At 42.2% G+C, this 24,001-nt stretch overlaps 1 protein-coding gene across 5 annotated transcripts in view; it reads right to left on the minus strand.

Annotated features, from left to right (window-relative positions):
- Positions 1-4,317: 4,317 nt before the first annotated feature.
- LOC133650158 (SUN domain-containing ossification factor-like) overlaps positions 4,318-24,001 on the minus strand; it is an 82,692-nt gene continuing 63,008 nt past the window's right edge. Inside the window, exons 20-26 of one of the 5 annotated variants that reach the window (XR_009826191.1) lie at positions 19,288-19,439; positions 19,141-19,226; positions 18,937-18,980; positions 13,198-13,660; positions 12,300-12,627; positions 12,184-12,204; positions 11,530-11,785 (exon numbers count right to left, since the gene is read on the minus strand). Coding sequence is in view for 4 of the 5 variants with exons in the window: in XM_062047078.1 (XP_061903062.1) it covers positions 13,214-13,660; positions 18,937-18,980; positions 19,141-19,226; positions 19,288-19,439 (729 nt within the window). In the remaining variant the exon portion in view is untranslated. Of the gene's footprint in view, positions 4,506-5,130; positions 5,237-11,529; positions 12,628-13,197; positions 13,661-18,936; positions 18,981-19,140; positions 19,227-19,287; positions 19,440-24,001 lie in introns of those variants that run through there. The other 4 variants (XM_062047078.1, XM_062047080.1, XM_062047077.1 and 1 more) reach the window with 4 other exon arrangements.

Raw genomic sequence — 24,001 nt, forward strand, 5'->3', positions numbered from 1 at the left:
TATGTGTATGTATATATATATATATATATATATGTGTATATATATATATATATATATGTGTATATATATATGTATATATATATATATATATGTATATATATATATATATATATGTGTATATATATATATATGTGTATATATGTATATTTGTATATATATGTACCGTGTATACATACACTACCGTTCAAAAGTTTGGGGTCACCCAAACAATTTAGTGGAATAGCCTTCATTTCTAAGAACAAGAATAGACTGTCGAGTTTCAGATGAAAGTTCTCTTTTTCTGGCCATTTTGAGCGTTTAATTGACCCCACAAATGTGATGCTCCAGAAACTCAATCTGCTCAAAGGAAGGTCAGTTTTGTAGCTTCTGTAACGAGCTCAACTGTTTTCAGATGTGTGAACATGATTGCACAAGGGTTTTCTAATCATCAATTAGCCTTCTGAGCCAATGAGCAAACACATTGTACCATTAGAACACTGGAGTGATAGTTGCTGGAAATGGGCCTCTATACACCTATGTAGATATTGCACCAAAAACCAGACATTTGCAGCTAGAATAGTCATTTACCACATTAGCAATGTATAGAGTGTATTTCTTTAAAGTTAAGACTAGTTTAAAGTTATCTTCATTGAAAAGTACAGTGCTTTTCCTTCAAAAATAAGGACATTTCAATGTGACCCCAAACTTTTGAACGGTAGTGTATATATGTATATATACATATGTATATATGTATATATACATATGTATATATGTATGTATATTGTATGTGTATGTATGTATATATATACAGTATGTATGTATATGTATAATGATTTATATATATGTACATATGTATAGTAAGGGTGTAACGGTTCGTGTATTTGTATTGAACCCTTTCAGTACGGGGGTTTCGGTTCGGTTCGGAGGTGTGCCGAACAAGTTTCCACAGGAACATATTAAGTAGCCGCCTAAGCTAAAGTCTTAACAAGCTGCTCTGCTTCGTTCTGCCTCTGTCTTTTGTCAGTCCTCTACACAGCACCCAGCATTGCCCCACCCACACAACCATCTGATTGGTTACACACAGAGCAGTAACAGCCAATCAGCAGTGTGTATTCAGAGTAGGGATGTCCGATAATGGCTTTTTGCCGATATCCGATATTGTCCAACTCTTTAATTACCGATACCGATATCAACCGATACCGATATCAACCGATACTGATATCAACCGATATATACAGTCGTGGAATTAACACATTATTATGCCTGATTTGGACAACCAGGTATGGTGAAGATAAGGTACTTTTTAAAAAAAATGAATCAAATAAAATAAGATAAATAAATTAAAAACATTTTCTTGAATAAAAAAGAAAGTACAACAATATAAAAACAGTTACATAGAAACTAGTAATGAATGAAAATTTGTAAAATTAACTGTTAAAGGTTAGTATTATTAGTGGACCAGCAGCACGCACAATCATGTGTGCTTACGGACTGTATCCCTTGCAGACTGTATTGATATATATTGATATATAATGTAGGAACCAGAATATTAATAACAGAAAGAAACAACCCTTTTGTGTAAATGGGGGAGGGAGGTTTTTTGGGTTGGTGCACTAATTGTAAGTGTATCTTGTGTTTATTATGTGGATTTAATAAAAAATAAAAAAAAATAAAATAAAAAAAACGATACTGATAATAAAAAAAACGATACCGATAATTTCCGATATTACATTTTAACGCAATTATCGGCCGATAATATCGGCAGACCGATATTATCGGACATCTCTAATTCAGAGCGCATGTAGTCAGTGCTTCTGCGGTGGGGTTAGCAGATAGGTGTTTAGCAGGTAAGCATCAGGCAGCGGACTCTTCCCAAATGATAATTAACACCTCCCCGTCAGCATCACTATGAGCCCGTTGACGTTCTAGAAACAAACGGCAGCTCAGCTCACTTGCAATCCTGGCTTGAGGTGAAGGCTAATTAGCTTTTAGCGTAACGTTAGCTCATTTTGTGGTGTGTGTGTGTGTTACGGACAGCAAAGCCCTGTTTGTCTGTTATTTCACTTGACCTTTTTCCGTGTTGATTGAGCTGTGTTGAAGCAGCAAAAAAGGACATGATGTTAAATGAAGAGTTTCTGTCTCTGATAGTTGATATAATAATGTAAGTGCATCATTAAGCCTACATGAACTCCATGGTGTTCAGGGATGAATAGTCTCTCCTATTGCTATTGTACTATTTCTTCAGCTATAGTTACATTAATCATTAGTAATGTAGCAGCCTAGTTTTGAATGGCAGTATCACATGTTGATAAAAATATAACATTTACATCATAATAATCAACTACAAGCTTCCCAAATGCTGTAATAAATCAAGCATGATGAGTTGACTTGAAACTGTTTAATGTTGCACTTTTTATATGTAGAAGAAAAGTTTTGTCATGTTTGTACCGCCGAACCGACATTTAAAAAGTATTTAGTCAGCCACCCATTGATTGTCAATGGGTGGCTGACTAAATACTATATATATATATATATATATATATATATATATATATATATATATATATATATATCAATATCAATGTGCTAATAATGGTTCACTCTGGGGTCAATGTGCTAACAAAAGTGTTGTTTGTTGAGGGTGTCTTCCTGGTCTGTGTCCTCCCAGCTTCATCTTGATGCTGTCTGTGATGACAACATGGTGGGCTGCATCAAGGTGACAACTCTGCTCTCTCTCACCACCTCCATGGTGAGGTGTGCACTGACCACATCACCTGGGTGGGAGTGGTCTACATGTAGTCTGGAGGTGAGGTAAGACAATGACTAACTCTCTCATGACTAAAGTCTGATCATCATTCATTCATGTCAATAATTAACACTAACGACTACTTTGCAATTACAATCATTTTCAGTGCAGCTGTGTTAAACATACCAACTAAATAAATAGTCTAAATGAAAATAAAACATTTTTAAATACTTTTAATAATAAAAACATTTAAAAAATAGAATAATACAAAGTTAAATAGTAATTTATATGAATTGTAAATGTAACCACAAATATTTGAAGAACACATCAGTCTGGATGATGATGGTGGTGGTGGAACACATCAGTCTGGATGATGATGGTGGTGGAGGATCACATCAGTCTGGATGATGGTGGTGGTGGTGGAACACATCAGTCAGGATGATGATGGTGGTGGAGGAACACATCAGTCAGGATGATGATGGTGGAGGAACACATCCGTCAGGATGATGATGATGGTGGAGGAACACATCAGTCAGGATGATGATGATGGTGGTGGAACACATCAGTCAGGATGATGATGGTGGTTGACGAACATCAGTCAGGATAATGATGGAGGAACACATCAGTCAGGATGATGGTGGAGGAACACATCAGTCAGGATGATGATGGTGGTGGAACACATCAGTCTGGATGATGATGGTGGTGGAGGATCACATCAGTCTGGATGATGGTGGTGGTGGTGGAACACATCAGTCAGGATGATGATGGTGGTGGAGGAACACATCAGTCAGGATGATGATGGTGGAGGAACACATCCGTCAGGATGATGATGATGGTGGAGGAACACATCAGTCAGGATGATGATGATGGTGGTGGAACACATCAGTCAGGATGATGATGGTGGTTGACGAACATCAGTCAGGATAATGATGGAGGAACACATCAGTCAGGATGATGATGGAGGAACACATCAGTCAGGATGATGATGGTGGTGGTGGTGGAGGAACACATCAGTCAGGATGATGATGGAGGAACACATCAGTCAGGATGATGATGGTGGTGGTGGTGGAGGAACACATCAGTCAGGATGATGGTGGAGGAACACATCAGTCAGGATGATGATGGTGGAGGAACACATCAGTCAGGATGATGATGGTGGTGGAGAAACACATCAGTCTGGATGATGGTGGTGGTGGAGGAACACATCAGTCAGGATGATGGTGGTGGAGGAACACATCAGCCAGGATGATGATGGTGGAGGAACACATCAGTCAGGATGATGATGGTGGAGGAACACATCAGTCAGGATGATGATGGTGGAGGAACACATCAGTCAGGATGATGATGGTGGAGGAACACATCAGTCAGGTTGATGGTGGTTGAGGAACACATCAGTCAGGATGATGATGGTGGAGGAACACATCAGTCAGGATGATGGTGGTTGAGGAACACATCAGTCAGGATGATGATGGTGGTGGAACACATCAGTCAGGATGATGATGGTGGAGGAACACATCAGTCAGGATGATGGTGGTTGAGGAACACATCAGTCAGGATGATGATGATGATGGTGGAGGAACACATCAGCCAGGATGATGATGGTGGAGGAACACATCAGTCAGGATGATGGTGGTGGAGGAACACATCAGTCAGGATGATGATGGTGGTGGAACACATCAGTCAGGATGATGATGGTGGAGGAACACATCAGTCAGGATGATGGTGGTGGAGGAACACATCAGTCAGGATGATGATGGTGGTGGTGGAGGAACACATCAGTCTGGATGATGGTGGTGGTGGTGGAACACATCAGTCAGGATGATGATGGTGGTGGAGGAACACATCAGTCAGGATGATGATGGTGGTGGAACACATCAGTCAGGATGATGGTGGTGGAGGAACACATCAGTCAGGATGATGATGGTGGTGGAGGAACACATCAGTCAGGATGATGATGGTGGTGGAGGAACACATCAGTCAGGATGATGATGGTGGTGGAGGAACACATCAGTCAGGATGATGGTGGTGGAGGAACACATCAGTCAGGATGATGATGGTGGTGGAGGAACACATCAGTCAGGATGATGATGGTGGTGGTGGAACACATCAGTCAGGATGATGATGATGGTGGAGGAACACATCAGTCAGGATGATGGTGGTGGAGGAACACATCAGTCAGGATGATGATGGTGGTGGAGGAACACATCAGTCAGGATGATGATGGTGGTGGAGGAACACATCAGTCAGGATGATGATGGTGGTGGAGGAACACATCAGTCAGGATGATGATGGTGGTGGAGGAACACATCAGTCAGGATGATGATGGTGGAGGAACACATCAGTCAGGATGATGGTGGTGGAGGAACACATCAGTCAGGATGATGGTGGTGGTGGTGGAGGAACACATCAGTCAGGATGATGGTGGTGGTGGTGGAGGAACACATCAGTCAGGATGGTGGTGGTGGTGGTGGAGGAGGAGGAGGAGGAGGAACACATCAGATCTTTTCTGTCCTGTCATCATTGTTTATGTTGAGGTTAAAGAAGTGATTCACTGCATGTGAGAAGATTTCACATGACATTGGACATTTATGTTCTAATACTTTAATGTTGGAGACCTTTTCACTTCTTACCTTTGTCAGGGACATCTAGTCTACTCTACTTGTCATGCTGGTGTCACCTTCACACAGGAACCAAGTAAGAACATGTCTGCTGTGTTGTGGTGTCACCTTCACACAGGAACAAAGTGAGAACATGTCTGCTGTGTTGTGGTGTCACCTTCACATAGGAACCAAGTAAGAACATGTCTGTGTTGTGGTGTCACCTTCACACAGGAACCAAGTGAGGACATGTCTGCTGTGTTGTGGTGTCACCTTCACACAGGAACCAAGTAAGAACATGTCTGCTGTGTTGTGGTGTCACCTTCACACAGGAACCAAGTGAGGACATGTCTGCTGTGTTGTGGTGTCACCTTCACACAGGAACCAAGTAAGAACATGTCTGCTGTGTTGTGGTGTCACCTTCACACAGGAACCAAGTGAAAACATGTCTGCTGTGTTGTGGTGTCACCTTCACACAGGAACCAAGTGAGGACATGTCTGCTGTGTTGTGGTGTCACCTTCACACAGGAACCAAGTGAAAACATGTCTGCTGTGTTGTGGTGTCACCTTCACACAGGGACCAAGTGAGGACATGTCTGCTGTGTTGTGGTGTCACCTTCACACAGGAACCAAGTGAGGACATGTCTGCTGTGTTGTGGTGTCACCTTCACACAGGAACCAAGTGAAAACATGTCTGCTGTGTTGTGGTGTCACCTTCACACAGGAACCAAGTGAGGACATGTCTGCTGTGTTGTGGTGTCACCTTCACACAGGAACCAAGTGAAAACATGTCTGCTGTGTTGTGGTGTCACCTTCACACAGGGACCAAGTGAGGACATGTCTGCTGTGTTGTGGTGTCACCTTCACACAGGAACCAAGTGAGGACATGTCTGCTGTGTTATGGTGTGAAAACATGTCTGCTGTGTTGTGGTGTCACCTTCACACAGGAACCAAGTGAGGGCATGTCTGCTGTGTTGTGGTGTCACCTTCACACAGGAACCAAGTGAAAACATGTCTGTTGTGTTGTGGTGTCACCTTCACACAGGAACCAAGTAAGAACATGTCTGCTGTGTTGTGGTGTCACCTTCACACAGGAACCAAGTAAGAACATGTCTGCTGTGTTGTGGTGTCACCTTCACACAGGAACAAAGTGAGAACATGTCTGCTGTGTTGTGGTGTCACCTTCACATAGGAACCAAGTAAGAACATGTCTGTGTTGTGGTGTCACCTTCACACAGGAACCAAGTAAGAACATGTCTGCTGTGTTGTGGTGTCACCTTCACACAGGAACCACGTGAGGACATGTCTGCTGTGTTGTGGTGTCACCTTCACACAGGAACCAAGTAAGAACATGTCTGCTGTGTTGTGGTGTCACCTTCATACAGGAACCAAGTAAGAACATGTCTGTGTTGTGGTGTCACCTTCATACAGGAACCAAGTAAGAACATGTCTGTGTTGTGGTGTCACCTTCATACAGGAACAGAGTGAAAACATGTCTGCTGTGTTGTGGTGTCACCTTCACACAGGAACCAAGTAAGAACATGTCTGTGTTGTGGTGTCACCTTCACACAGGAACCAAGTGAGAACATGTCTGCTGTGTTGTGGTGTCACCTTCACACAGGAACCAAGTGAGAACATGTCTGCTGTGTTGTGGTGTCACCTTCACACAGGAACAGAGTGAAAACATGTCTGCTGTGTTGTGGTGTCACCTTCACACAGGAACCAAGTGAAAACATGTCTGCTGTGTTGTGGTGTCACCTTCACACAGGAACCAAGTGAGGACATGTCTGCTGTGTTGTGGTGTCACCTTCACACAGGAACCAAGTGAAAACATGTCTGCTGTGTTGTGGTGTCACCTTCACACAGGGACCAAGTGAGGACATGTCTGCTGTGTTGTGGTGTCACCTTCACACAGGAACCAAGTGAGGACATGTCTGCTGTGTTGTGGTGTCACCTTCACACAGGAACCAAGTGAAAACATGTCTGCTGTGTTGTGGTGTCACCTTCACACAGGAACCAAGTGAGGACATGTCTGCTGTGTTGTGGTGTCACCTTCACACAGGAACCAAGTGAAAACATGTCTGCTGTGTTGTGGTGTCACCTTCACACAGGGACCAAGTGAGGACATGTCTGCTGTGTTGTGGTGTCACCTTCACACAGGAACCAAGTGAGGGCATGTCTGCTGTGTTGTGGTGTCACCTTCACACAGGAACCAAGTGAAAACATGTCTGTTGTGTTGTGGTGTCACCTTCACACAGGAACCAAGTAAGAACATGTCTGCTGTGTTGTGGTGTCACCTTCACACAGGAACCAAGTAAGAACATGTCTGCTGTGTTGTGGTGTCACCTTCACACAGGAACCAAGTAAGAACATGTCTGCTGTGTTGTGGTGTCACCTTCACACAGGAACAAAGTGAGAACATGTCTGCTGTGTTGTGGTGTCACCTTCACATAGGAACCAAGTAAGAACATGTCTGTGTTGTGGTGTCACCTTCACACAGGAACCAAGTAAGAACATGTCTGCTGTGTTGTGGTGTCACCTTCACACAGGAACCAAGTAAGAACATGTCTGCTGTGTTGTGGTGTCACCTTCACACAGGAACCAAGTGAAAACATGTCTGCTGTGTTGTGGTGTCACCTTCACACAGGAACCAAGTGAGGACATGTCTGCTGTGTTGTGGTGTCACCTTCACACAGGAACCAAGTGAAAACATGTCTGCTGTGTTGTGGTGTCACCTTCACACAGGGACCAAGTGAGGACATGTCTGCTGTGTTGTGGTGTCACCTTCACACAGGAACCAAGTGAGGACATGTCTGCTGTGTTGTGGTGTCACCTTCACACAGGAACCAAGTGAAAACATGTCTGCTGTGTTGTGGTGTCACCTTCACACAGGAACCAAGTGAGGACATGTCTGCTGTGTTGTGGTGTCACCTTCACACAGGAACCAAGTGAAAACATGTCTGCTGTGTTGTGGTGTCACCTTCACACAGGGACCAAGTGAGGACATGTCTGCTGTGTTGTGGTGTCACCTTCACACAGGAACCAAGTGAGGGCATGTCTGCTGTGTTGTGGTGTCACCTTCACACAGGAACCAAGTGAAAACATGTCTGTTGTGTTGTGGTGTCACCTTCACACAGGAACCAAGTAAGAACATGTCTGCTGTGTTGTGGTGTCACCTTCACACAGGAACCAAGTAAGAACATGTCTGCTGTGTTGTGGTGTCACCTTCACACAGGAACCAAGTAAGAACATGTCTGCTGTGTTGTGGTGTGACCTTCACACAGGAACAAAGTGAGAACATGTCTGCTGTGTTGTGGTGTCACCTTCACATAGGAACCAAGTAAGAACATGTCTGTGTTGTGGTGTCACCTTCACACAGGAACCAAGTAAGAACATGTCTGCTGTGTTGTGGTGTCACCTTCACACAGGAACCAAGTAAGAACATGTCTGCTGTGTTGTGGTGTCACCTTCACACAGGAACCACGTGAGGACATGTCTGCTGTGTTGTGGTGTCACCTTCACACAGGAACCAAGTAAGAACATGTCTGCTGTGTTGTGGTGTCACCTTCATACAGGAACCAAGTAAGAACATGTCTGTGTTGTGGTGTCACCTTCATACAGGAACCAAGTAAGAACATGTCTGTGTTGTGGTGTCACCTTCATACAGGAACAGAGTGAAAACATGTCTGCTGTGTTGTGGTGTCACCTTCACACAGGAACCAAGTAAGAACATGTCTGTGTTGTGGTGTCACCTTCACACAGGAACCAAGTGAGAACATGTCTGCTGTGTTGTGGTGTCACCTTCACACAGGAACCAAGTGAGAACATGTCTGCTGTGTTGTGGTGTCACCTTCACACAGGAACAGAGTGAAAACATGTCTGCTGTGTTGTGGTGTCACCTTCACACAGGAACCAAGTGAGAACATGTCTGCTGTGTTGTGGTGTCACCTTCACACAGGAACCAAGAAAGAACATGTCTGTTGTGGTGTCACCTTCACACAGGAACCAAGTGAGAACATGTCTGTGTAATATTGGTAGTTTAACAATAGTTTGAGCTACGTATTTAATGGTAGTTTAAACTACCAATATTACACAAACCCCATTAAAGTACTGTGGTTGTTTAAACTACGGTAATTAAACTACAGCGGTAGTTTAAACTACTGTAATTAAACCACCGCGGTAGGCACAGTAGTTTAAACTACCGCGGTGGTTTAATTACGGTAGTTAAAACTACCGCGGTAGTTTAATTGCCGTGGTTTGAACTACCGAGGTAGTCACGGTAGTTTAAACTGCCGATGTAGTTTAATTGCGGTAGTTCAAACTACCGCGGTAGTTTAATTACGACAGTTCAAACCACGCGGTAGTTTAAACTACCGTAATTAAACTACATCTGTAGTTTAAACTACTGTGGTAGTTTAATTACGGTTGTTTAAACTACCATAATTAAACTTCCGCGCAGTTTAAACTACCGTAATTAAACTACCGCTGTAGTTTAATTACGGTTGTTTAAACCACAGCGGTAGTTTAGTTACGGTAGTTTAAGCTACCGCAGAAATTCAAACTACGGTAATTAGACTACCGCTGTAGCCACAGTAGTTTAAACCACCGTAATTAAGCTACAGCGTAGTTTAAACTACCGTAATTAAACTACCACGGTAGTTTAATTACTGTAGTAGTTTAATTACGGCAGTTCAAACTATGCGGTAGTTTAAACTACTGTAATTAAACTACATCGGTAGTTTAAACTACTGTGGCAGTTTAATTACGTTTGTTTAAACTACCGTAACTAAACTGCCGCTGTAGTTTAAACAACCGTAATTAAACTACCACTGTAGTTTAATTACGGTTGTTTAAACTACAGCGGCAGTTTAGTTACGGTAGTTTAAACTACCGCGGAAATTCAAACTACGGTAATTAAACTACCGTGGTAGCCACAGTAGTTTAAACCACCGTAATTAAACTACAACATAGTTTAAACTACCGTAATTAAACTACCGCGTAATTTAAACTACCACGGTAGTTTAATTACAGTAGTAGTTTAATTACGGTAGCTTGAACTACCGTAATTAAACTACCGCGTAATTTAAACTACCACGGTAGTTTAATTACGGTAGTAGTTTAATTACGGTAGCTTGAACTACCCCGGTAATTTAATTACCATAGTTTAAACTACCACAGTTCTTTAATGGGGTTTGTGTAATATTGGTTGTTTAAACTACCGTTAAACAGGTAGCTTAAACTATAGTTAAACTACCAATATTACACAGACATGTTCTCACTTGGTTCCTGTGTGAAGGTGACACCACAACACAGCAGACATGTTTTCACTCTGTTCCTGTGTGAAGGTGACACCACAACACAACAGACATGTTCTTACTTGGTTCCTGTGTGAAGGTGACACCACAACACAGCAGACATGTTCTCACTTGGTTCCTGTGTGAAGGTGACACCACAACACAGACATGTTCTCACTTGGTTCCTGTGTGAAGGTGACACCACAACACAGACATGTTCTCACTTGGTTCCTGTGTGAAGGTGACACCACAACACAGCAGACATGTTCTCACTTGGTTCCTGTGTGAAGGTGACACCACAACACAGCAGACATGACATCACATACTTACAACTACCAGACATCACATACTTACAACTACCAGACATCACATACTTACAACTACCAGACATCACATACTTACAACTACCAGACATCACATACTTTCAACTACCAGACATCACATACTTACAACTACCAGACATCACATACTTACAACTACTCCAAGACGGGTACATTTGAAGTTAAATGTTGAAATGCTTTTCCTAGTTACTTGAATTATTTGTATTGACTTTTTTACTTTTAAATGTAACACTGCACTTTACTTTGAAACTCTCCACTGTTAAATGTAACACTGCACTTTACTTTGAACTCTCAATCCAAGTAACTCTCGACTCTCAATCCAAGTAAATGGAACACTTGCAAGATGTCACAAAAATCACAATCTACCTTTTAAATCTTTCAGAAAATGATGTAGGAATATCAAATCGTATTGTTGATTGAATATTGTGATATATACTGTACATATATCGTATTGTGAGCTCAATATCGAATATCGTGAGATTAGTGTATCGCTACAGCCCTAGTTAGTGTAAAGTGTCGCACCAACAACTCTTATATCGGCTGATAAGGACAAGGCTATTTTTTATGTTAGATTTTGAAGAGCCAGTCACTTTTTGTCCCAACAATGGTCAACTTTTATTAGGCAAAGACATGACACATGAAATGTCTTACAAGGGCAACAACCAGCACATCTTTTAGAGAGAAGAGTAGTACCTACAGACCATGGACACTCTTCATGTCAGACCTCTACAGAGAAGAGTAGAACCTGCAGACCATGGACACTCTTCATGTCAGACCTCTACAGAGAAGAGTAGAACCTGCAGACCATGGACACTCTTCATGTCAGACCTCTACAGAGAAGAGTAGAACCTGCAGACCATGGACACTCTTCATGTCAGACTTCTACAGAGAAGAGTAGAACCTGCAGACCATGGACACTCTTCATGTCAGACTTCTATAGAGAAGAGTAGAACCTGCAGACCATGGACACTCTTCATGTCAGACTTCTACAGAGAAGAGTAGAACCTGCAGACCATGGACACTCTTCATGTCAGACTTTTAGGGAGCAGAGTGGTACCTACAGACCATGGACACTCTTCATGTCAGACTTTTAGAGAGAAGACTAGTACCTGCAGACTCTTCATGTCAGACTTTTAGGGAGCAGAGTGGTACCTACAGACCATGGACACTCTTCATGTCAGACTTTTAGAGAGAAGACTAGTACCTGCAGACTCTTCATGTCAGACTTTTAGGGAGAAGAGTGGTACCTACAGACCATGGACACGCTTCATGTCAGACTTTTAGAGATAGGACTAGTACCTGCAGACTCTTCATGTCAGACTTTTAGGGAGCAGACTGGTACCTACAGACCATGGACACTCTTCATGTCAGACTTTTAGAGATAGGACTAGTACCTGCAGACTCTTCATGTCAGACTTTTAGGGAGAAGAGTGGTACCTACAGACCATGGACCCTCTTCATGTCAGACTTTTAGAGATAGGACTAGTACCTGCAGACTCTTCATGTCAGACTTTTAGAGAGAAGACTAGTACCTGCAGACTCTTCATGTCAGACTTTTAGGGAGAAGAGTGGTACCTACAGACCATGGACCCTCTTCATGTCAGACTTTTAGAGATAGGACTAGTACCTGCAGACTCTTCATGTCAGACTTTTAGAGAGAAGACTAGTACCTGCAGACTCTTCATGTCAGACTTTTAGGGAGCAGAGTGGTACCTACAGACCATGGACACTCTTCATGTCAGACTTTTAGAGATAGGACTAGTACCTGCAGACTCTTCATGTCAGACTTTTAGGGAGCAGAGTGGTACCTACAGACCATGGACACTCTTCATGTCAGACTTTTAGAGATAGGACTAGTACCTGCAGACTCTTCATGTCAGACTTTTAGGGAGCAGAGTGGTACCTACAGACCATGGACACTCTTCATGTCAGACTTTTAGAGATAGGACTAGTACCTGCAGACTCTTCATGTCAGACTTTTAGGGAGCAGAGTGGTACCTACAGACCATGGACACTCTTCATGTCAGACTTTTAGAGATAGGACTAGTACCTGCAGACTCTTCATGTCAGACTTTTAGGGAGAAGAGTGGTACCTACAGACCATGGACACTCTTCATGTCAGACTTTTAGAGATAGGACTAGTACCTGCAGACTCTTCATGTCAGACTTTTAGGGAGCAGAGTGGTACCTACAGACCATGGACACTCTTCATGTCAGACTTTTAGAGAGAAGACTAGTACCTGCAGACTCTTCAAGTTAGATGGGTCCTGAGCGGGGAATATTCAGGCCAAAGGTCCCAGGACTGGGTTCTGACTTCCTCCTGTTCATCATGTCCTGCGTGGCCGAGATGGAGAAGGCTTTGGTCTTGTTCCCGCGCGGGGCCTGAAGGAAGTCCACTACCGCGCAGGTGGGCTTGGGACGCCTGCGTCTTAACGCCCGTCTCTCTGCCCGAGTCTTGGGCGGGTTCAGCCCGTGGCAGATGCGGGAACAAGCTGTGGTGATTCCGCAGAAGGACGGATCGTCTGAATGGGACGACGTCTCCGAGCTGGCCTCGGACGGACAGTCTCTGGAGGACGGTCTCTTGGTCACGGTGGTGGCGGGCACACCGTTACATAAAGCAGCTCCGTAGCACGGGGGAGGAGCAGCCAGATAGGAAGTCAGAGTCTCCACTTCCTCAATGGATTTCATCTTACGCCGCCTCCTCTGCAAGTTAGCCCACAAGATGATTACATTGTGCTTCACAAATATACTCACACACCTTATTTATTATCCACAACGTACTTTAGTAGGTCAACTACATTGTAATACAAAGTACATAAGCAGTGAAGTTGTCACGTTGTGTAAATGGTAAATAAAAAGAGAATACAACAAATCCTTTTCAACTTATATTCAATTGAATAGACTGCAAAGACAAGATATTTCATGTTCACACTGACAAACTTTCTTATTTTCTGCAAATATTAGCTCATTTGGAATTTGATGCCTGCAACATGTTTCAAAAAAGCTGGCACAAGTGGCAAAAAAGAGTGAGAAAGTTGAGGAATGCTCATCAAAGACTTATTTGGAACATCCCACAGGTGAACAGGCTAATTGGGAACAGGTGGGTGCCATGATTGGGTATAAAAGTAGATTCCATGAAATGCTCAGTCATTCACTAACAAGGACGGGGGCGAGGGTCACCACTTTGTCAACAAATGCCTGAGCAAATTGTTTAAGAACAACATTTCTCAACAAGGAATTTAGGGATTTCACCATCTACGCTCCGTAATATCATCAAAAGGTTCAGAGAATGTGGAGAAATCACTGCAGGTAAGCCATGATATTACACACCTTGGATCCCTCAGGCATCAAAAAGCCACATCAGTGTGTAAAGGATATCACCACATGGGCTCAGGAACACTTCAGAAACCCACTGTCAGTAACTACAGTCGGTCACTACATCTGTAAGTGCAAGTTAAAACTCTACTATGCAAAGCCATTTATCAACAACACCCAGAAACGCTTCGCTGGGCCCGAGTTTATCTAAGATGGACTGATGCAAAGTGGAAAATTCTTCTGTGGTCTGACGAGTCCACATTTCAAATTGTTTTTGGAAACTGTGGCTCAAAGAGGAAAAGAACCATCCGGACTGTTCTAGGGTGAAAGTGTAATGGTGATGGTATGGGGGTGTATTAGTGGCCAAGACATGGGTAACTTACACATCTGTGAAGGCACCATTAATGCTGAAAGGTACATACAGCTTTTGGAGCAACATCATGGACGCCCCTGCTTATTTCAGCAAGACAATGCCAAGCCACGTGGCTTCATAGTAAAAGAGTGCGGGTACTAGACTGGCCTGCCTGTAGTCCAGACATTGAAAATGTGTGAAGGCTAAAATATGAGAAGGGAGACTGTTGAACAACTTAAGCTGTACATCAGGGGTCACCAACGCAGTGCCCGCGGGCACCAGGTAGCCCGTAAGGACCAGATGAGTAGCCCGCTGGCCTGTTCTAAAAATAGCTCAAATAGCAGCACTTAAAGAGCTGCCTCTATTTTTTAAATTGTATTTATTTACTAGCAAGCTGGTCTCTCTTTGCCTGACATTTTTAATTCTAAGAGAGACAAAACTCAAATAGAATTTGAAAATCCAAGAAAATATTTTAAAGACTTGGTCTTCACTTGTTTGAATAAATTCTTTAATGTTTTACTTTGCTTCTTATAACTTTCAGAAAGACAATTTTAGAGAAAAAATACAACCTTAAAAATGATTTTAGGATTTTTAAACACATATACCTTTTTACCTTTTAAATTCCTTCCTCTTCTTTCCTGACAATTTAAATCAATGTTCAGGTAAATTTATTTTTATTGTAAAGAATAATAAATAAAATTTAATTTAATTCTTCATTTTAGCTTCTGTTTTTTCCACGAAGAATATTTGTGTAATATTTCTTCAAACTTATGATCAAAATTCAAAAAAATTATTCTGGCAAATCTAGAAAATCTGTAGAATCAAATTTAAATCTTATTTCAAAGTCTTTTGAATTTCTTTTAAAAATTTTGTTCTGGAAAATGTAGAAGAAATAATGATTTGTCTTTGTTTGGTCCAATTTGTTATATATTCTAACAAAGTGTAGATTGGATTTTAACTTTTTCAAAACATGTCATCAAAATTCTAAAATTAATCTTAATCAGGAAAAATTACTAATGATGTTCCATAAATTATTTTTTAATTTTTTTCAAAAAAGATTCGAATTAGCTAGTTTTTCTCTTCTTTTTTTCGGTTGAATTTTGAATTTTAAAGAGTCGAAATTGAAGATAAACTATGTTTCAAAATTAATTGTCATTTTTTTCGTGTTTTCTCCTCTTTTAAACCGATTAATTAAGTTTAAATATCATTAATTATTAATAATAACATAGAGTTAAAGGTAAATTGAGCAAATTGGCTATTTCTGGCAATTTATTTAAGTGTGTATCAAACTGGTAGCCCTTCGCATTAATCAGTACCCAAGAAGTAGCTCTTGGTTTCAAAAAGGTTGGTGACCCCTGCTGTACATCAAGCAAGAATGGGAAAGAATTCCACTTCAAAAATGTGTCTCCTCAGTTCCCAAACCTTTACTGAGTGTTGTTAAAAGGAAAGGCCATGTAACACACTGGTAAAAAGGCCTTTTTTGCAATGTCTTGCTGCCATTAAATTCTAACTTCATGATTATTTGCAAAAATAACAAAGTTTCTCAGTGTGAACATGAAATATCTTGTCTTTGCAGTCTATTCAATTGAATATAAGTTGAAAAGGATTTGTTGTATTCTCTTTTTATTTAGCATTTACACAACCTGACAACTTCACTGCTTTTGTACTTTGTAGTTATTTCAAATAAAGTGTGAGTGCTCCGATGCTGAAGTTGAAGTTAAATGCTGACAGAATGTAGTATGAATGGAAGAATAGTTTGAATGTTCAAAAGTTAGAATTTCCAGGAAAACAGGAATTTGGTTTGGAAGTTGGGAAAGTTAGGTGGAAAGTGTTGATGTTGGAATGCTTTGAACACCTTGAAAAATGTGGGAATTGTGCAACTTGGAAAAATGTCCCATTCATTTCAATGGGAACTTCCTGGGAATTTGGGGAAAAGCGGGATGTTTTTTTTTTTTTAAATGATTAAGAGCATGAATGAGCTGAGTTGGTTGGTGTTGGAATTCTTTAAGTTGGTCAAGAAATGTTGAAGTTTTTTAATGTAATTTCGGGAAAACCGGAAATGTTTCAAGTTCTTAAACCAACTTGTTTATTTGTCCTGACTAAGAGGAATGTTGTGACAGTGGAACGCTTGAAGTGGAGTGAAACATGTGAAAGGAGTCAGCGCACTAAAAAAGGTTGGAAATAAGGTTAGAAAAAAAACAGGAATTCCTGGAAATGTGTTGAACTTGGAAAACTGCTTGTTTGAATGTCCAGGATGAGTGGAATGTGGAATGCTTTGAAGTAGGGATGTCCGATAATGGCTTTTTGCCGATATCCGATATTGTCCAACTCTTTAATTACCGATACCGATATCAACCGATATATGCAGTCGTGGAATTAACACATTATTATGCCTAATTTGGACAACCAGGTATGGTGAAGATAAGGTACTTTTAAAAAAAATTAGTAAAATAAGATAAATAAATTAAAAACATTTTCTTGAATAAAAAAGAAAGTAAAACAATATAAAAACAGTTACATAGAAACTAGTAATTAATGAACATTTGTAAAATTAACTGTTAAAGGTTAGTACTATTAGTGGACCAGCAGCACGCACAATCATGTGTGCTTACGGACTGTATCCCTTGCAGACTGTATTGATATATAATGTAGGAAGCAGAATATTAATAACAGAAAGAAACAACCCTTTTGTGTGAATGAGTGTGAATGGGGGAGGGAGGTTTTTTGGGTTGGTGCACTAATTGTAAGTGTATCTTGTGTTTTTTATGTTGATTTAATTAAAAAAAAAACAACCAAAAAAACGATACCGATAATAAAAAAACCGATACCGATAATTTCCGATATTACATTTTAACGCATATATCGGACATCTCTACTTTGAAGCGGTTGAAAAATGGCTAATTCATTTTGAATGGGGAAAATGTCCCTAAAAAATTGTGGGAAATGTGAATGTAAATCTATTGACTGACAACTTCTCCATGTTGTTGTTCTATCTCAGGGGTCGGCAACCCGCGGCTCCGGAGCCGCATGCGGCTCCTTGACCACTCTGATGCGGCTCAGCTACATACATGCCCACCCCCCCCCCCCCCCCCCGATTTTCCCAGGAGATTGATGGATCTCAGTGTCTCTCATAAATTACTCCCAGGGAAAAAATAATCCTATTTACACTCTAATTACTAAGTAAAGGGAGTGTCCTAATTGCACTGCAGTAATTGTCCTCTATAGCATTTACATACAGCGTGCCAGTCCAGCCACATGTTGCATGTTGTTATTACTTGCACACACAGGAGACAGCAAAGCATACTTACTCATCAGCCACACAGCTTACACTGACGGTAGCCGTATCAAACAACTTTAACATTGTTACGTTACAAATATGCGCCACACTGTGAACCCACACCAAAAAAGAATGAAAAACACATTTCTGGAGAACTTCCCACCGTAACACAACATAAACACAACACAACCATTACCCAGAATCCCATGCAGCCCTAACTCTTCCGGTCTACATTATACACCCCCGCTACCACCAAATCCCCCCACACATCAACCCCCCCCTCCGTGCGTTGGTTGAGCGGAAGAGTTAGTGCTGCATGGGATTCTGGGTATTGGTACCGTCAGTGTAAGATGTGTGGCTGCTGAGTTAGTAGCCTTGCTGTCTCTTACGTGAGCAAGCTGAAATTGCATTCTACGTGTGGTCGAGCAGGTACACCGTTAGGGCAGACTGTAGAGGGCGCCAAATGCAGTGTCATCACGCTCTGATATTCGGGAGTCTCCCGGGAAAAGTGAGAGGGTTGGCAAGTATGACGCAATCAAGCACCATTAGTTCAAAACTCGCAGGCTGCACTAACATCAAATTTCCACATTAAAGTGCGTGCCGGTGCGTGTGTCGGAGACCACTGGTTAACATAGCACAAAGCATTTAAGCTTTGTATGCAGTGTTTTTCATTTTAAAATTTTTTTTGTGGCTCCCATTGCTTTCTTTAATTTGTGAAACTTGCCAAAATGGCTCTTTGAGTGGTAAAGGTTGCCGACCCCTGTTCTATCTGCTCCCCACTGGGGAGGGGGAGTCTGTCTCTCATCACCTGGACGATCATTTCCCCATCAATGATTACATAAATATTACTACACATGTGTTTGATGTTCTATCTGCTTGTGGTAAAGAGCAAGGTGGCACCGAAATGTAGGGGGGGGCGGGGGAGGGGGGGTGTTTCTCAGTAGGTGTATTATCATTTCCCTATGAAATGAATGAATGAATATGAGGTCCAGTAGGAGTAGAATGTATGAATATGAAGTGTTGTGTGTCACACACCTTCCTGTTAGCTGGACTCTCCTCAGCTTGGACACTCTCCACACCTGCAAGACAAAGAAGAGGGTCATAGTCCTGACATGGCATGCAACACACCTGCAAGACAAAGAAGAGGGTCATAGTCCTGACATGGCATGCAACACACCTGCAAGACAAAGAAGAGGGTGATTGTCCTGCCATGGCATGCAAAGAAGAACCATGTGCTACCTTTAATGGTGTGTGACTGTGAGGAGTTGATGAGTGGATAGGAGGCGCTCCTCTTGAGGGCGGAGTCATGACAGGAAGTCAAGTGCCTAATGAGAGGAGAAAGAGGTGGAGTCAGACTGAAGACAAGATGATGATATCAGTGTGTACCTGTCAGGACAACAGTAGGTGTAGCTGGTTGCCGGGGGCAACTGTGGTCCAGCAGGAGGAGCGATGGAGATGCAGCGCTTGGCACACAGCAGCAAGGTGACGCACACAGCCAGCAGCACACACACTGCAAGGTACTTCTCCCTGGCACACACCTGTGTGGGCACACACCTGTATCTTTACATCCTCCCTGGCACACACCTGTATCTTTACATCCTCCCTGGCACACACCTGTATCTTTACATCCTCCCTGGCACACACCTGCATCTTTACATCCTCCCTGGCACACACCTGCATCTTTACATCCTCCCTGGCACACACCTGCATCTTCACATCCTCCCTGTCACACACCTGCATCGTCCAGGTGAAGTCACATGGTATGACAACAGCCATATTGGAGTCTATACTGGGAGTACTTCTTCAAAAGATGGGGTAAATATATGTTTTGTGCAGGTGGCCAGCACCGTTTTGTCCTACTCATGTCGGTGGTCCTTGAACTCAGCGTAGTTTGTGTACATGTACAACTTTCTCAGACGCTGCCACAGAAAGACGTGTTTTATGCCACTCCTTCTTTGTCTCATTTTGTCCACCAAACGTTTTATGCTGTACGTGAATGCACAAAGGTGAACTTTGACTTGTTGGTAGTGCTAATCAGGCATGTTTGGCCACTGCATGACTGCAAGCTAATCCATGCTAACATGCTATTTAGGCTAGCTGTATGTACATATTTTTATGTACATATTCCTTGTCCTCCAGTGATAATGATACTTGTAAGAAACTTACTTTATTTGTCACCATGGAGGCCAGGATTAGTGATTTAGAAGTAGCTAAAACACTGTGGATGGATGTTAGCCATGTGTTAAAGCATCTCTTCCTGAGGGTGTTTCAGTGTTATAACTTCACCTTTATCTTTACTTTTTACATCAAAATGCGTCCATTCTCCCTTTTCTGTCTACACACTGTGTCTGCTTGTAAGTACTCTGTGTGTGTGCACTGCTGAACATGCTCCACTGCTTGTAAAAGCAGCAAAGTCACCAGGTGTATGATGTACGTACTGCCCCTTTAATTAAAAGAAAGTGGTATATTTCAAAAGGAGGATAGTGATTTATTAGTACCAACCCTCATGCACACTTGAAGTATTTAGTGGTGTGGAATGTTGGAAAAGGCTTGATCAGGTGAAATGACTCACAGTCACGTAGGTATGATCAGGTGAAATGACTCACAGTCACGTAGGTATGATCAGGTGAAATGACTCACAGTCACGTAGGTATGATCAGGTGAAATGACTCACAGTCATGTCGGTATGATCAGGTGAAATGACTCACAGTCACGTAGGTATGATCAGGTGAAATGACTCACAGTCATGTCGGTATGATCAGGTGAAATGACTCACAGTCACGTAGGTATGATCAGGTGAAATGACTCACAGTCATGTCGGTATGATCAGGTGAAATGACTCACAGTCACGTAGGTATGATCAGGTGAAATGACTCACAGTCATGTAGGTATGATCAGGTGAAATGACTCACAGTCATGTAGGTATGATCAGGTGAGATGACTCACAGTCATGTCGGTATGATCAGGTGAAATGACTCACAGTCACGTAGGTATGATCAGGTGAAATGACTCACAGTCATGTAGGTATGATCAGGTGAAATGACTCACAGTCACGTAGGTATGATCAGGTGAAATGACTCACAGTCATGTCGGTATGATCAGGTGAGATGACTCACAGTCATGTAGGTATGATCAGGTGAAATGACTCACAGTCACGTAGGTATGATCAGGTGAAATGACTCACAGTCATGTCGGTATGATCAGGTGAAATGACTCACAGTCACGTAGGTATGATCAGGTGAAATGACTCACAGTCATGTCGGTATGATCAGGTGAAATGACTCACAGTCACGTAGGTATGATCAGGTGAAATGACTCACAGTCACGTAGGTATGATCAGGTGAAATGACTCACAGTCATGTAGGTATGATCAGGTGAAATGACTCACAGTCATGTCGGTATGATCAGGTGAGATGACTCACAGTCATGTAGGTATGATCAGGTGAAATGACTCACAGTCACGTAGGTATGATCAGGTGAAATGACTCACAGTCATGTCGGTATGATCAGGTGAAATGACTCACAGTCACGTAGGTATGATCAGGTGAAATGACTCACAGTCACGTAGGTATGATCAGGTGAAATGACTCACAGTCATGTAGGTATGATCAGGTGAAATGACTCACAGTCATGTCGGTATGATCAGGTGAAATGACTCACAGTCACGTAGGTATGATCAGGTGAAATGACTCACAGTCACGTAGGTATGATCAGGTGAAATGACTCACAGTCACGTAGGTATGATCAGGTGAAATGACTCACAGTCACGTAGGTATGATCAGGTGAAATGACTCACAGTCATGTAGGTATGATCAGGTGAAATGACTCACAGTCATGTAGGTATGATCAGGTGAAATGACTCACAGTCACGTAGGTATGATCAGGTGAAATGACTCACAGTCATGTAGGTATGATCAGGTGAAATGACTCACAGTCATGTAGGTATGATCAGGTGAAATGACTCTCAGTCACGTAGGTATGATCAGGTGAGATGACTCACAGTCACGTAGGTATGATCAGGTGAAATGACTCACAGTCACGTAGGTATGATCAGGTGAAATGACTCACAGTCATGTAGGTATGATCAGGTGAAATGACTCACAGTCATGTAGGTATGATCAGGTGAAATGACTGACAGTCATGTAGGTATGATCAGGTGAAATGACTGACAGTCATGTAGGTATGATCAGGTGAAATGACTCACAGTCATGTAGGTATGATCAGGTGAAATGACTCACAGTCATGTAGGTATGATCAGGTGAAATGACTCACAGTCATGTAGGTATGATCAGGTGAAATGACTCACAGTCACGTAGGTATGATCAGGTGAAATGACTCACAGTCATGTAGGTATGATCAGGTGAAATGACTCACAGTCATGTAGGTATGATCAGGTGAAATGACTCACAGTCACGTAGGTATGATCAGGTGAAATGACTCACAGTCACGTAGGTATGATCAGGTGAAATGACTCACAGTCACGTAGGTATGATCAGGTGAAATGACTCACAGTCATGTAGGTATGATCAGGTGAAATGACTGACAGTCATGTAGGTATGATCAGGTGAAATGACTCACAGTCATGTAGGTATGATCAGGTGAAATGACTCACAGTCATGTAGGTATGATCAGGTGAAATGACTCACAGTCATGTAGGTATGATCAGGTGAAATGACTCACAGTCATGTAGGTATGATCAGGTGAAATGACTCACAGTCATGTAGGTATGATCAGGTGAAATGACTCACAGTCATGTAGGTATGATCAGGTGAAATGACTCACAGTCATGTCGGTATGATCAGGTGAAATGACTCACAGTCATGTAGGTATGATCAGGTGAAATGACTCACAGTCATGTCGGTATGATCAGGTGAAATGACTCACAGTCATGTAGGTATGATCAGGTGAGATGACTCACAGTCATGTCGGTATGATCAGGTGAAATGACTCACAGTCATGTAGGTATGATCAGGTGAAATGACTCACAGTCATGTCGGTATGATCAGGTGAGATGACTCACAGTCACGTAGGTATGATCAGGTGAAATGACTCACAGTCATGTAGGTATGATCAGGTGAAATGACTCACAGTCATGTAGGTATGATCAGGTGAGATGACTCACAGTCATGTCGGTATGATCAGGTGAAATGACTCACAGTCACGTAGGTATGATCAGGTGAAATGACTCACAGTCATGTAGGTATGATCAGGTGAAATGACTCACAGTCACGTAGGTATGATCAGGTGAAATGACTCACAGTCATGTCGGTATGATCAGGTGAGATGACTCACAGTCATGTAGGTATGATCAGGTGAAATGACTCACAGTCACGTAGGTATGATCAGGTGAAATGACTCACAGTCATGTCGGTATGATCAGGTGAAATGACTCACAGTCACGTAGGTATGATCAGGTGAAATGACTCACAGTCATGTCGGTATGATCAGGTGAAATGACTCACAGTCACGTAGGTATGATCAGGTGAAATGACTCACAGTCACGTAGGTATGATCAGGTGAAATGACTCACAGTCATGTAGGTATGATCAGGTGAAATGACTCACAGTCATGTCGGTATGATCAGGTGAGATGACTCACAGTCATGTAGGTATGATCAGGTGAAATGACTCACAGTCACGTAGGTATGATCAGGTGAAATGACTCACAGTCATGTAGGTATGATCAGGTGAAATGACTCACAGTCATGTCGGTATGATCAGGTGAAATGACTCACAGTCACGTAGGTATGATCAGGTGAAATGACTCACAGTCACGTAGGTATGATCAGGTGAAATGACTCACAGTCACGTAGGTATGATCAGGTGAAATGACTCACAGTCACGTAGGTATGATCAGGTGAAATGACTCACAGTCATGTAGGTATGATCAGGTGAAATGACTCACAGTCATGTAGGTATGATCAGGTGAAATGACTCACAGTCACGTAGGTATGATCAGGTGAAATGACTCACAGTCATGTAGGTATGATCAGGTGAAATGACTCACAGTCATGTAGGTATGATCAGGTGAAATGACTCTCAGTCACGTAGGTATGATCAGGTGAGATGACTCACAGTCACGTAGGTATGATCAGGTGAAA

Source organism: Entelurus aequoreus, linkage group LG05 (genome assembly GCF_033978785.1).
Source record: "Entelurus aequoreus isolate RoL-2023_Sb linkage group LG05, RoL_Eaeq_v1.1, whole genome shotgun sequence".
NCBI lineage: Eukaryota > Metazoa > Chordata > Actinopteri > Syngnathiformes > Syngnathidae > Entelurus > Entelurus aequoreus.